Raw genomic sequence first — 15,457 nt, 5'->3', positions numbered from 1 at the left:
TCGCCACTTGAATGAGTCACAGAAGCGACTCAGACTCACAAACTTCCAGGAGACTGAAGGGCAGGGTGCTGACACATTACCCATTCCTAAGGCTCCAATGCTCATACATGCTACTATCAAGGTCTTCCTTTTTTCAGTTATAAAACTATTCTGACCTAAAAACTGAGTTGGTTAATTTTTAAAAGAGGGGTTTTACTTGGTGGGAATCCCAACAAAGGAAATTGAGCGGTTCTTGCAAACTGTTCCCCTCAGGATACCGAAAAACCTGACAGACTCCTGTTATTCCTAGAAACAGCACCTCTATCTCCACAATAATCACAGGATTTATTTTCTAGTTTTGCAACCCACTTAGGTAAAATTGAATAGACAATGAAAAATTATTAGCATCTGATTTTCCTCAAGATTCTCGGGGGACCATTATCTTTTATTTACCACGCAGTTCTTAAGACATTATAATAAAGTCACTCGACAGAAAAACTGGCTGAAAAAATATCTGGCTTTGATTCAGGAGGCTGACAGAAATTAAAGTTTTCTTTCTGAACTTAAACCTCAGAGTTATAGATAACTTTTTGAAAATGGATAAATGAATTTTTATAAAATGGAGACAATTCAATCTTTAATTCAAACAGAATATTAAAAACATTTATTAATAAAGTTCAATGCACTCTACAGAATGAAAATGCTATCTTTTCCTATAGATACTTAAAGCTAATGATCCCACTTTTCATTAATATTTGCTAAATCTATATAGCAGCCTCTGGATTTAATTATTTGTTCGGGACCAGAGTGAAGCCAAAGACACACACACAAAAAGAGACTAAACTAAACTGTGAGCAGCTGTTTAAAGAAAAGACTACATACACTTAAAACAGGATTACACACTTTAATCTGATTGACGTGGAAGAAGAAGGGAGGACATGGAAAAAACTTAGTTTTAGCTCGGCTTTAAGCATAACCAGATGCTCCTTTTCCAAAAAGTACACCAAGGTTTTAAAAACCACATTTTATCAGAATACTTCAGAAAAACATACTCTGTGTAATCCAGGAAATACACTATTTGCAGAATAGGAAAATCATCACTGGCAATAAAAGATTAAAACAAAAGAAAGCACCAGGGTTTGGAGCAGTTCTAAGACAAGTATATGTGCAGAAATAGTGCAAATGCTCTTGACTGGCTGCTATGGAAACATGCTAATGAGGACTGGTCCATATCACATCATTTTTTTAAATGTGTTTCTTTGGGAACATGTCAGTGTGGCTGACAGTGACGCTGCCCTTTTAGACACCCAGCTTATTGGCCTGGGTGAGAACAACTTTGAGAACGGGCATGAAAGCGGAGGTCTCGCTGAAGTTGCTGGTGCTCACTATGTGGGTATGGATGGTCAGTCCTTCTGAGTAGTTCCGCATTTCGATGCTCCTTGCAATGTTGTGTAAACCATTGATGATGGTGGGTGAAAGCTGAAATAAAGGTGGAACCAAGAGAAAGAATTAAATTATGGAGAATTCCCCATGATACCCTCTATAAACATTAAACCTCAAATATTTAAAAGGAGCATGAAAGAAATACTATAAAAAATGTATAACTTATTTAGCATTTCTAGAAATTATGCTATGTTTATTTATGCATTAAACATGTATGACAAGCCAGGTATTTTCTTATAGGAAAAAAGCCAGATTTCCTCCCCGACACTGAAATGCTAACATCTCTCTCCACTTAAGAGCTTCAATTCTTCAATTATTTTAGCTATAGCCTCATAACTTTTAAAAATTTTCCTATGCACGTGAAGGAGCTTAAAGATTCTTAATTATGACACCTTAAAATAAGGATCCAATTTATTTAGAATTTGTCTATAATAGAGATCCTGAACTTTTGGTCTACTTCCATTAGTAGGGCAACAGCCCTCATCATGTACTCAAATTTGTCTGTTTTTTAATAACCCTGTCATCTCTTAAAACCATAAAACCTATAGTTGTTTTCCATGTCATTACATGGCTTACATGTCCATACTTTTGATGGAAGACTTTACTTTGGATCAGTCCATGGACTACACCACTTTCACTGTTATATCAACATTTTTTATTTTGGTTCTCATGAGGTAAATGGCTGTTTTTATCTGATGGGATTGAGGTGGGGAATGAGGAAGAGGAATGCTGAAATGCAAAAATATAAATAAGTCCCAGTTCTTTTTTTCTCTCCTATCCTAGTTTCATTAACAAAGCAAAACTATTCTAGAAAGGAATGGAGAGGTGGGGACAAAGGAACAGAAGCCGGTGGATCTACTCCTACTGCTGCCTATCCTCAGTTACAGCACATTAATCTGCTTATCTTGTGGCTATATTTGGCTTTGCCTTTGTGTAATAGGTGTGCTACAAGAAAAGGGTCAGATATCTTAGACTGTGATAAAGATTATAGGTTTGGTCTCTGGAAAACAAAATGTCTTCCCACTTTGATTTCTTAATTCAAGGGACATATAAACAGAAGGCCAGTTACCTTAGGGCCAACAGAAGCCAATTTGTATTTCTATTCTGTTACAAAAAGGGTTAAAATTTCTGTTAAAATTTCTCTCTCTCATGCTCTGCACTGTTCCTTCATCCCGAATGATTATTTTTTTCCCCGAATGAATGAAATTTAAGATTCAGTTAAAGCAAAGACCATTCTATCACTGTCATGAGAGTTCTGACCCCAAGCTCAGTATACTCGAGTGCTGATGAAATGCTTATTTCACTAAAAACTAGGAACAAATGTTTATCATAAAACCTTTTTTTTTGACCCCACAAACTTACTGTCTGTTCCCTAAGTTTATCATACAGAAACTCCAAGCGTTTGCTGGCATCATCTAGCTTCCTCTTGGTTTGCTGCAGGAGAGGGAAAACAGGTAAGTTACATGCGAACATGAACTTTTATCCAAAGAATCTGCCTTACCTCCTTTCACTGACCTTACACTCATGATGTTGAACAGCTTCACCATATAAAGAAATGGAGGCAACTATGGCCAAGAAACTTGAACAGATTATTAGGACAGAGATCAGGAATCTATCAATGTGGGGAAGGCAAGAAGATAAGACTCTTTCTTCTGGTGTGCAAATGCAGTACTGGTGGGACTTCACGTGGACTGCCAACTCACGTGACAAGGTGTGAGCGTGTACAGGCGCACTACATCCACAGGCCACAGGCAGGGCCGTCTGGCAGCAAGGGGTCAGGGTGCTACAGGAAGGAATGTCTAAGTACAGTCATGATACGTTATGGGTGCCGGAAGGCAAACGTGTAGGTGAACTGGAATCCTTTTTAACCTTGAATCCTTTCAAAAATATTACTTACGCACTTAGTCATTTAGTGTGTTTAATCCTGCGTTTTTCTGAGCCTTTAAAACACCCAGAAAAAAAAGAAAACTATCTTCTGGTGACTCAAGACTACTAACAGGGAAGAAGTAAAATGAGTTCTTAAATCAAGGATGTCCTCCCCAGCCCCATCCTAGTATTACATGTAGAGTGAGAGAAAACTATTCTAAAACCAAAACTAAAGGATTAAAATCACAATGTGATTAACGTGATGATCTACATGATGCAACAGCTTTAGAAGTGCCAATGTTCTTCACTATTTGCTGAGTGCCTACTAAGTGCCACGCTGGGGACACAGTCTTGTGTCTCACAGAGCTCATATTCCACTGGGTAGGAAAAAGACAGCAAACAACAATACGCTCTATGTCAGATGGTGATGAGTGCCAGGAAAGAAAGTTAACAGGGTAAGGGACTAAAGGTGTTGGGAGTGGCGGGCGGTAAGGACAGGCCTGATGGCTAATGGGACATGTAAGCAGGAGCCTGGAACAAGTGAGGAGTGAGCAATGCAGTTATGTTGGGAAGAGTGCCAGGCAGAAGGGGCAGCAAGGGCAAGCCCCTGATGCTGACGTGCTCTTGGCACGTCTGAGGAAGGAACGCCAGTGTGTCGTAAGAGGAGCGAGGAAGAGAGAAAGCCATCAAGGATACCATTACAAACTAATTTGTGCTGCAAGATTACCTTGTGTCGTTTAGACATAATTAAAGTGAAAATAGGAATACTATAAAAATGATTCCAACTATTGATTAAAATGGACTTATGTGGAAGGGAATCTTTATACAGTCCCTGTTCAAAGCTACCCACAGGAGCCCTACCCCAAGGGGGCAGGGGCAGCTGAGCAAGCAAGAGAGAATATAGTAACTTCCCTCGCAACTAGGTACAGGAATTAGAGGAACAGTTTGTCTTTTGGGGCTCTCTGCTGCCCAGGGCTCCTGTGGACCCAGAAAAAAGACAGCACAGTGACCTAGAGGAGGTTAAGCTCAACAAAAATTTACTGAGCTGGGCAATGAGTTCTGTGTCCTCCCAAGCTCTCCATACTGCCTCATGCGTGAAGGAGGACTGGAGTTTCCCCACATTTTTATTGGAACTCCTCTATTTTTGAATGCTGTGGCCTATCTATTTAAAGACTGCGCATACGGGATGTGTTTACCTGGCTATCAGCTTCCTCTGCTCTGTCCTATAATAGCTTGGTCTTTCCATCACTCCCAGAATGTCAGGCGCTAAGCTTTGTGTTAACCTTTTCCTGCCTCTCTGCTTTCAGGATACTTTTAGTACAGGGAATTGCTTTCTAAAAGAACAGCAGAAGGCTGAACATACTAATACTCAATGTTGATAAAACAACAAATTCCAGAAGCTGTTTTTCAAGCAGACAAGTGGCCAGTGGCTAAATAAGTCTATTCAACATTTGCTGGCAGAAACTGAAATTTCATCTAAAACAAAACTGACTTTGTGGCATTTTTGTCGTTGCCAATACACAGACATCCTCTAAGTAAACTAAGTAAAATCAGTTGCTTTAACTATGACCATGACTCCAACCAATATCTAAAACATTTAACTATTTTTAAGATCTTTGCAAAGTTACGTATAAGATTATCTGTTAATAATTTCGATGTGAGTTCAGAAAAAAACCCAGAGTCGGGTTGTTTTGCATGCCACCATTCTGTTTTGGTTAATGTGCCAAACACGAGGTTTGCTGATGAGAAGTGCACACAGTAGTTGAGAGCATGAATTCTGGAGCCAGACTGGGTTTGAACGCTGCCTCTGACCTTGGGTGTTACTTAACTACTTTGCAGTAATTTCCTCATCTGTAAAATAAAGATGACAAATCTACCTACCATGGGGGTTGTTGTGAGGATTAAATAAATTTATATATAAAAAGTAATTACATTTTTATATGTAAAGCAAACTATATTAAGCACTAGCTTGATTACTTTTGTACAAACTTTAAAATACATCTTGTAGGACGTCAAGCAATAATTATAGAACTTCATAAAGCACTATTTTAATTAAGCAAAATACGAGAAAAGATACATACAGGATCTGTGGCTGAAGAGAAACAGCGCTGGATAAGGTCCTCAAATGTGGTCTTTAGAATGAGGTGCTCGTCTGGAATAGGTTTCTTGGTGATTTTTTCTGTTGGCAAAGATTGCACATGCTGGAAGAAACAATACCACAAAATGAGCAGAAATGACGAGAAGCTACCTAATACACTAAGCCCTGAAACTCTGTGATAGAGAGAAACCACTGACCTTGTAGACAGGCTATTCAAAACCAAATGTAAAATAAACATGTTAAATCACTTAAGTAAAAATGAAAATCAGATATCCAGTAAAAGGTACAGGTACTCCTCCTGCAGCTTTGATTCTCAATAACAGGACTAGATATAAAGTATTTAATTAGTTATGGAACATATGTCGATCACTACTGTATATAACTGATGGAAAGTAGACCTGTGCCACTAGGAAATAAAAAGAACAAGACATTTATAACATAGGCTGTCAGAGTGCCTGCGTGTTCTGCTTGTCGGCTCATTTTTGTCTCTCCTGGCGTTCTTCTATTCTTTACTCTTGGAAATTGTTAACTGGGCTATTATCAAACTACAAGATTACATCAAAGGTTAGGATAGAAGAAACCATAATGTTACTGAGTGTAAAGATGGAAAAACAAAGAAGGAATGTTTATATTTTTAAAGTTTTGATTTATTAGTTCATTCATTCAAAAAATATTACGCAATTATGGGCCAGGCACTGGTATGTACTGGTCTGCCAATACTGAAATTATCTCTGCCCTCAGGGACTTTACAGGCTAATGGAAAGAAAGTTTAAAAATGGCATTAATGTATGTAAAATAGCAACTGTGGCAAGTTAACATCAGTGGAACCGAAAGACAATGCAACTGAGGGAAAGGCTGCCTTCAGGAAATTATATTGGAAGGGTAAGTAGGACTTCACCAGTTAAAATGAGAAGGAAAAGCATTCCAGATGGAGGAAGAACACATACAAAGGAAAGATCATGATACAAGAAGACTAAAAGGAGGCCAGTGTGACTGGAGCAGACAGAGACCAGGGGAGTGTGAGCTGAGGCCTTCCAGACAATGTGAAATATTCTGGTGTTTTCCTGAGAACAGTGGGAAGCTGTAATGTTTTAAGTAAAGAGGAGACAAGCCCAGATTACAGATGGGTCAAAGTAGATGCTGGCAGACCAATTAGAGGCTCCTGCACTGCTGTAGACTGGAGATGAACGGAGCATGGACCAGACTGGAAACGCAGAGAAGAAGGGATTTGAGAGAGATTTTAAAGTAATAGCAACAAGATTTGGGGATAGATTTGAAAAAGAAGTTAAAGGGAAAAGTATAAAGATGTCCCCAGATTTTTGGCTGGACTGAATAGGTGCCATTCACTGAAACAGGAAACACTAAAAGAAGACTGACTAGGTTTGGGAGGAAGGCTATGAATTAGGTTTGGACATGTTGAGTGTGAGGTGCCTTAGAGACATCCAAGTAGGCAGGCAGCTGAATATTATGGCCTGGCAGAACACATACATCTATACAGCTCTCTTTCTCTGGTAACTGAGGTTCTGGTCTAGAGGAGTATGGCATGAGCACCCAGGTTTTAACAAAAGTGAATGGCTGGGTTGCTTCCCCAACTAACATAGACTTGTAATCATAAAAAAAAAAATAACAATACATCTTTATAATTTATATTCTTATGGAAAGAAGCAAGTCCTCCCACCTCCATCAAAATACTGGTTTTTATAATGCAACTTAGTATTTAGACGTTTTTTAGGCAGAACTATCTCTTAAGAACAAAGCATACTCTTGTGATAGATATACAACTGTTACAAATTTGAGTTCAACGAGTCAAAAACAAAATCAGAAGAATTAGTTTTATACATGGGCAGGAATTTGTTTCATCTTATGTTAAACTTTGTACCAAGCTCTTTATTTTTCACGAATAGATAAAAATGTTTATCTTTGTGTATCTAAGTCAGTTACACAGAAATGTAACAGACTTTTCATCATCTAGAACCCTGCCAACTAACAGTCTGCATGTAAAAAGCAAGTACAAATTTGTATCTCCATCTGAAGATAAGGCTCTATATTATTAGCCCTTATAGGCACACAAGAAAAGACATAACACATCACATTTTTATTTTACAGTTTAAAGGCAAAAGCCTTTGGAAACAGCTTCTGCTTAGCAACCTTGGAAGCAAATACGGGATTCAACTGATCTTAAATTGTGGCCACTGATTAGGTCAAATGAAATACTGCAGTTGCCAAGCTATAGTAAATATACAGTAGCCAATACATAAGCCCCTTCTAGGAAGTTTGTATATGGCCATGTAATATTATTGAAAAATAATATGCATACATGATCAATCTTTAAAAAAGGGTTACTACTTTTTATTCAGTTTGTCTAAATCAAAACCAAATCTAGATGTTCGTTAATTAAGGTGTAACCAAAGAAGTTAATACATTTAAAAGAATTTACTGAAACAGAGCCATCTCTCCATTGCACGTCCACAGATTTATGGTTACCTGGATGGTATTTCCAATAGGAGCCCCTGGGGCACCCTCGATATTGGGCTTTGAGAAAGATGATGGCATGCCTGGTTGACCAAGGGGTTGCTGTATGCCATGGAAGGAGGGCTGGCCACCTGGAAGATGTGGCTGTGGGAATGACGCTTGGCTTGGCAGTGGTACTGGAGCTGAAGGTTGTTGCTGCAGCATCTGTGACTGGGGGTCACCCAAGGGGTTCATGATTGGCGATGTGATAGGAACAGGAGGCATAAAGTTTTCAGGCATCTTTTCAAAGATGGTAATAAAAGGAAACAAGAGTTAGAAAAAAAAACGATAGCAACATTTCCTCAGCTTAAGTAAGGAAGTTAGACTACTCCATGGTTACAAATTTTTTTTTTTTTAATACTGGTAGAATACTTTTCAAATGAAATGTTATGCAGAATTCTAGAGTAAAACATAAAACTAGAGCTAATCTGGCTAAGGGGTGGAGAGCTCAAACCCAGACTTGTCAGTTTCCCGTTTTTCTTCCACATACTCCCATAATGAGGAGGCAACACCATGGTGTTTTTGAAAGAGGATGTCAAAGTCTGGAGAATTATATCTAGCAAGACTAAAATCAGACATGCCAAATGTGCGTTTGTGTGTTCAATATGGTCATGATGTAATACCCTTTTCCTAGCTAGATCACTAAGTAGATACTACCTGTTAATCACACTTAAAGTAGTAGATTAAGTTTCTGATTATTATTAACTTAAATTTGGGGTTTTCTTGCTCATTTAGTGTCTCCCAATTTTAGGTTACAGCCTCTCATTACTATATTTGGGGGAAGGAAAGCACTAGGATTAAAAAAAAAATGTACAAAATGGCTTGGGGAGAAAAAAGGAAAGAAGAATCTTATCTTGTCCTCTAACAGCTCTCAATAGTTACTGACATATAAACAATATTTAGCTACAAGACTATTTCTTCATTCATATTATATGTGATCGACAAAAATAGTCCAAAATATAATTACCAAATTCATGATTACTGTTGGAACCCCAAAACCAAAGTAACTCCTAAAGAAAAATTCATTTGAGAAGCCTACTCTTTGAGTTTCCTACTCTTTGAAAGATATCTGTTGGGAATTTGATGTTAAGTTGAAATACACTTTAAATATATCAGTCAGTAAGCTTTGCCTTTAAAAGTGCAGTGTGGTATGTTCCAAGTGGCTACATGATTAACAGAACATTTGTAGACAACTGGATGGACATCTTTTTCTAATACCTTCTTCTTCTTGGGTACTCTGTTCAAAGCTGGAGGATCATTCCAACCATTCTGAGGACCTATAACAGATAACAGAGGGCATTGTCCTTTAGAATCCTGAAAAGACTAAAACTAAATTGTATCCATCACAGAATACCTTCAAATTCTGTCTTAGCCCTGAGATAACAAAAGTTTTACCAGCTGAGGTGTGGGTGACCACTATGTAGCCCTGGATTCTCACTCATTACCTCTAATAATCACAAGGCCTTGGCTTAGTAGGCAAGATACCTTGATATTAAAGTGAAAGAGCTGTGCTAACTTTAAGGATAGTGATGAAGTCTTTCTGTCTATATTGGTATCTAGCCTTCAAGATCTATAAACAGTTCTCTCCTAATAATGAAAGAATAAATCACTTGAGTCTACTTTTAAAAAGGCTTCTGACAGACAACATACAAAAAAGAATAAAAGTAATCATCTATTTCCCAAGAGGGAAATTCAACATAAGCAAATCATCCACATGGTAGAAACAAAGTTAAAGAAAGCAGAGCCCAAGTACACAACACCAGTAATTTTCATCATCTTTAGGAATTACTGACATGTAAACCTTAGGAATTACTTACACAGTAGAAAAGGGAATTCAAATATTGATGATAAGATTTTTTAATGCTACAAAACAAATTCCAGGATGGCAGCAAATGTAAAATTAAACTACTATCAACTTTAGTAAATTTCCTCTAAAAAAACACCGTCATCTCAAAGTGAGAAATGAACATAAGTAGCAGAACTCATTTAGTACTCTCATGCCGGTATCTTTAAAGAAAAAAGGAATAAAACATGCCAGAAATAAGATAGGATAATTTTTAAATCACAATATAAGCATGTTAGAATTCATTGAGTTTTGTGTATTGTATATGTAAAGACAAAAAAATCACTCCTCTTTCAATTAAATATCCTTTCAGCATTTCACCTTTTGTTTCATTGATATCCACATTAAATCACAAAATTGCTGAGCAAACCAAAGAACCTGTGATTCATACATAATGTCACAGAATTTTTTTTTAAACAAGATCTTCTCCTAACCAGCATGTACGATTTACCTTGATTTTAAAGATGGAATTAATTTTCTATAAGTTTACTAGAAGACAGAATGCCAAATGAACCTCAAAACACTCAAAAACTAATCACAAAATATTAAGCCACATGCTGCTCTCTGCTTAGCAAATTCTTAAAGTTCTAGCCATACATTGATTAATCATTCAAATCTCTCCCATCACCTTCTAATCTTATTCATATCTAAGACAATCTTGGTATAGTCGTTGTCTTTATGTCTGTATGAAATAGCCGACTTTTATGATTTAAAGCTATTTGTGTCACCATATTAATTCAATCAGTTCTAATATCTGATTCATTAAGAAGCCAAATAAAAAATTGATACTGATCAGATTTAGGATATTATCAGCTTTGAAGTTTACATGCATTATTGTGAATATCCAATCATTAATTGCATTCAATGATTCAGAGATTTCCACAGGTATATTTTATAACCAATTCACCTTCCAATATAGGTGCCTGGTCTTGTATAGGCTCATTTTCTGTAGACAAAATATAAAAGTCACTTCAACGGTATTATAAAAGACACTGTAAAGTCTACTTTTCATTTTATAATTGTTTCTTCTCCCTCTATCAACTCCTAGAAAGAACTAATTTTATAAGGGAATAAAACTTACTGTTTAATCAAGTCACATGAAATGTCTTATCTAATAAAGAAAGTATTCAGTTTGGGGGTAAAGCAAATTAATTTAAGTTGTATCAGTTTCAATTACTGTTAAACGTCACCTTTTTTCTTACTGTGCTAGCTGCCTCTTTTAAAATTTTGTTCTTTCCTATTTAAAATAATTTTTCCCCAATTGTTTGCATGGATTTTTTTTCTAATTGATCAATGAAGCTCAGAAATATCTCTGGCGGGAGAGCACTTTCTAACATGTTATAACTAATGTGTCCATTTTAGTGTTATTTAAAGCTGTGAATCTAAATCAGCTGAAGATTTTGTTAAAATTCGGATTCTCATTCATATAGTGTGGGGCCTGCTCCCGGGTAATGCCAATGCTGCTGGTCAAAACCCTTTTTAGTAGCAGGGATTTAAAGTGAAATGGGAGGCTTTCTACACTGGCCTGCAGACTTCAGTACTGCACTTGTTAAAGATCAACATGTCAGACAATCTTAAGATGGTGCCACTCCACTGCTGGATTTGGGAGGCCCCAAATGTGTGCATTCTGGAGAAATTGTAATTTCTGGGGTCACCTCATGAATATGATTATACACGAGAACTGGCCCAGTAAATATGTAACCACTTCTTATGGTCTTTTCTGTAAGACTATATGGACCTGCAGACTGTTTGGCACAAGTCTTCCCGCCATCACTACTTCTCTTAACAGAACTGGTTTGTGGCAGTGGACAAGAGGCGAGAAGGCTGAAAACTAATACAGCAATTCCAAAATTGTCAGATATTCAGGTCAGGCCAGGCCCAACTTCAAATCAAAAGCGTGCATGAAGATATATTGCGTGCACACAGATATAACTTAGGAATTTAACTATCTTCATTTGGGGAGAGAGGAACCAAGACAATAGAGCAATTATATCAGTGAGTTCGGTTCAATTTGAGCTCTACTCAATAAGCATGTGCCTCAGAGAAATCTGTGAGGTGGGAGAGGTAATCTCATAGCTTGAAATCTCACTGTATGGAGTTTATGAATAGATGCTTTTCTGTCCAATATGGCTCCAAAATATAAACCAACTTCTCCATCAAGGACTTAACTGAAGAAAGGAGTGCTGAAAAGACAATTGACTATAAGTGATTTCCTATTTTTGCCTTAAATGAAGACTTTACAACCTAACTCCCCCTGCAAGACATGACCTCACAGCACTGTAGTTAAAAAAACTCTGGGAGTCATGTGTGCATTACAACAGAGGACTGACCTGATTGGCAGCTACTAATGTATTCTTTAGCACCAGACTTCAGCTTCTGGGCAGAGGGGTGGATATATTGCAAACCAAAAGGTACTGAAAATAGTTTGGCCTTGACTCTCTTTTTTAAGAAGTAGTCCCAACAATATGTCCTCTATCCCTGCCCCATGAAAGGCAAAATCAGAAGATGAGAGCAGTTTTTCCTCTAACCTCTCATGGTGACTTACGTCTGAAAGGGTTCCCTGATTTCACAAACTACCGTGCTTCCTCGAAAATAAGACCTAGCTGGACCATCAGCTCTAATGCGTCTTTTGGGGCAAAAATTAATATAAGACACGGTCTTATATTATATAAGACCTTTATATTAAAATAAGACCAGGTCTTATATAAGACCAATATAATAATATAATATAATATAATATAATATAATATAATATAATATAATACTGGGTCTTATATTAATTTTTGCTCCAAAAGTTGCATTAGAGCTGATGGTTCTGCTAGGTCTTATTTTTGGGGAAACACATACTACTTCACACATGGACAGAATTAAAAGAAAAAAAGAAAACAACAGTGTTGGTGTGAATGTGGAGAAACTGGAACTCCTGTGCACTGCTGGTGGCAACATAAATCGGTGCAGCCATTGTGGGAAAACAGTATGGTGGTTCCTCAAAAACTGAAACATTGAATTACAATTTGATCCAGCAATTCCACTTCTGGTTTTATGCCCCCCAAAACTGAAAGCAGCAACTTGAACATATATTTGTATATCCATGTTCATACCAACATTATTCACAATAGCCAAAATGCTCATATACAGATGAATGGATAAACAAAATGCTGTATACACATACAATGAAATATTATTCAGCCTTAAAAAGGAAAGACATTCTGATATGTGCTACAATATGGATGAATCTTGAAGACAGTGAAAACAGCCAATTACAAAAGGACAAATATTGTATGAGTCTATTTATATAAGGTACCTGGAGTAGTCAGATACATGGAGACAGAAAGTGGTTACCAGAGGCCGGGGGAGGGGGCAGTTATAGTTTCACTGTAGGACGATGAAAAAGTTCTGGAGACAGATAGCAGTGATGACTGTACAACGTGAATGTACTTACTGTTACCAAACTATACCCTTAAAAATTATTAAAATGGTGAATTGCATGTTATGTATATTTTAACCATATTTAAGTTTTATTACATGCACACATAAAACATACATATAAGTATGCATGTATGTTTATGAAGGAAATAAATAAACCTAAATTATTAGTGGTTATATTTGGGTGGTAGAATTATAATTTTATTCTTATTTTATACTATTTGGAGTCTTACAAAATCCTATAGAGAGAAATTAATAAAAATCAAGGGAAAATTAATTTAAAAACTGAATATGGCATGTTGCTGGATATGGAGACCCCTATTCAAGTTAATGTAGAGATTAGTCTTTCACAGTTCTTTGGGGAAGAAAGAGGGAACAGCTCAGTCATACACACACAAGTGGAACCGCATACCATCCTTACTTGAATCCCAATTCTCACTGGGAAACTTCTTAGCTATTCTTGCAGGAACACAATGATAGTATCTATGTATTGGCTAAGATACTTTTCAGTGGACTCACAAAATATTAGCACTGATGATATAGAGACTTTTGGCTAGAAGATAATTTAAGATGAAGCGAATAGAGCATCCTTGTCAACAATATACATCTCCTTCCCCCTAAACGCCTAGCATGTCACCTTTAAAAAGAAAAGGTGACAAAATTAAAATTTATAAATACTCGCATCTTTAAGGTTATCTCCACTGACATAAACCAGAACTTTCCCCAAAAAAGTAAGGAAGGCTATCATGCTCCTTTCTTTCATTTAAAAGGTTAAAACCAGGCCTTTATAATTTGACTAAGAAATATTTATGAAAATTAAATTTTTTCAGAATACTGTTTTATGAAAATATACAACATTATGCCCCTTAAAGACTCTTCTTTGCAAAGAAGTACAAGACTATATACCTAAATTAAATTTTCCATTGTTTAACAAAATCAGTAATGTTCACTCAAAGATAGCTTCATGACAGCTTGAAGGTCATTTTATCAGAAAACAATTTTTTTTGAGTAAAATTCTATTTGAAAGTGCTTACCCTTAGTAACAAGCACACATTAAACCAGGGACACAAAGACAGAAAAAACTATCAGTATCCTACTTATTCTAGACAGAACAAGGAAAACTTACTTTCTGTGCTGCCACCAGTGAACCAATATTTCACTATCCTAACTCAGGCTGTTAACACAGTACACCCAGAACTGGGAGAGAGCCTGCTTTCCTTATCTCTGATTCAGCCATGCTACCCAGTCTTGTTTTGTAGGACCACTCCCCGACTAACCTCCCTCAAGTACCAATGCAACCATGCCTCTGAGCATCCAAATCCCTTCACTAGAACTTTTCTGCTTACCGTATGAAGTATAAAATTCTTGCCTTGGCATTTAAGGCTTTCCAAAATTTGACCCAACTACAAAATTTATGTTCTAACTTATAACAAAACTATGTGCTGTTTACTAGAAATGTACTGTCTTTTCTGCCTCCCTACCTCTGCCTGGAATAATTGTGATTATAGACTGAATAGGTAGATACTCATTAAGAATTTACTGAATTTTAAAAAAAAATTACTGAATGAATGTTTTAATGATTATAACATTAGTTTCTCTGAGCGTGGGCACACAATTTTGTGGTTCCCCAATAGTCAGAGGGCTTGAAAATCCTAGTGTCTGTCAAGAATCACTCACTGGACAAGCAGAATTTCCAAATTCTATTAGGGAACCATGATAGGATCTAAGATACATTAAAACAAAGATAATATTTTCAGTCACAGTTACTTGTATAACCTAAGCAAAATTTTCAGGAAATCAAAAAAATAAAATATGATAAAGCTGTAACTGTTAATTAAAATATAGGAAACTATTAACATGCAAGAGGTAACAAAGCAGCTAGCTTAGTGCATGCTGACTATTGAAAAAGTTTGTTTGGCTTCTTCTTCCTATTAGTCACTCTGTTTCTCAGCCAGGTTAGAACATTCTGTTACTTTGTATATAAGCAAAGACTTTATCTCATAGCCAAATGCACTTTTGCTTAAGAAAAAAGATATCCATGCAACTATTTAACTTGGATGATGAAGTAACAAATGCCTAAAACAGTGTTGCTAAATGATTTTTCTAATTCCAACACTGACAGCTATTTCTATCACACCAGGGCTATACTGTATGGTAAAGAATGAACACAGGGTTTTGGAGACTATCACAGTGCAATCATGAGAACATAATACAACTCCTGGGAAATTCAAGTTTCCTCACGTCAATTTTTTAAAAAATAATTATTTTTATTTCTCATGGTTGTGAGAATT

At 36.7% G+C, this 15,457-nt stretch overlaps 1 protein-coding gene across 27 annotated transcripts in view; it reads right to left on the bottom strand.

Moving 5' to 3' along the window:
* Positions 1-869: 869 nt before the first annotated feature.
* SEC31A (SEC31 homolog A, COPII coat complex component) overlaps positions 870-15,457 on the bottom strand; it is a 63,810-nt gene continuing 49,222 nt past the window's right edge. For 16 of the 27 annotated variants that reach the window (XM_019731338.2, XM_019731341.2, XM_019731350.2 and 13 more), the window contains 5 exons: positions 9,116-9,174; positions 7,871-8,137; positions 5,370-5,489; positions 2,785-2,856; positions 870-1,458 (listed from right to left, as the gene is read on the bottom strand). In XM_019731338.2, coding sequence (XP_019586897.2) covers positions 1,279-1,458; positions 2,785-2,856; positions 5,370-5,489; positions 7,871-8,137; positions 9,116-9,174 — 698 coding nt within the window. In that variant the 3' untranslated portion in view covers positions 870-1,278. Of the gene's footprint in view, positions 1,459-2,784; positions 2,857-5,369; positions 5,490-7,870; positions 8,138-9,115; positions 9,175-10,647; positions 10,687-15,457 lie in introns of all 27 variants that reach the window. The other 11 variants (XM_019731334.2, XM_019731339.2, XM_019731342.2 and 8 more) reach the window with 1 other exon arrangement.

Source organism: Rhinolophus sinicus, linkage group LG02 (assembly GCF_036562045.2).
Source record: "Rhinolophus sinicus isolate RSC01 linkage group LG02, ASM3656204v1, whole genome shotgun sequence".
Classification (NCBI taxonomy): domain Eukaryota; kingdom Metazoa; phylum Chordata; class Mammalia; order Chiroptera; family Rhinolophidae; genus Rhinolophus; species Rhinolophus sinicus.
The sequence above is the reverse complement of the archived record's forward strand: the minus strand, read 5'-3'. Positions and strand labels throughout refer to the sequence as shown.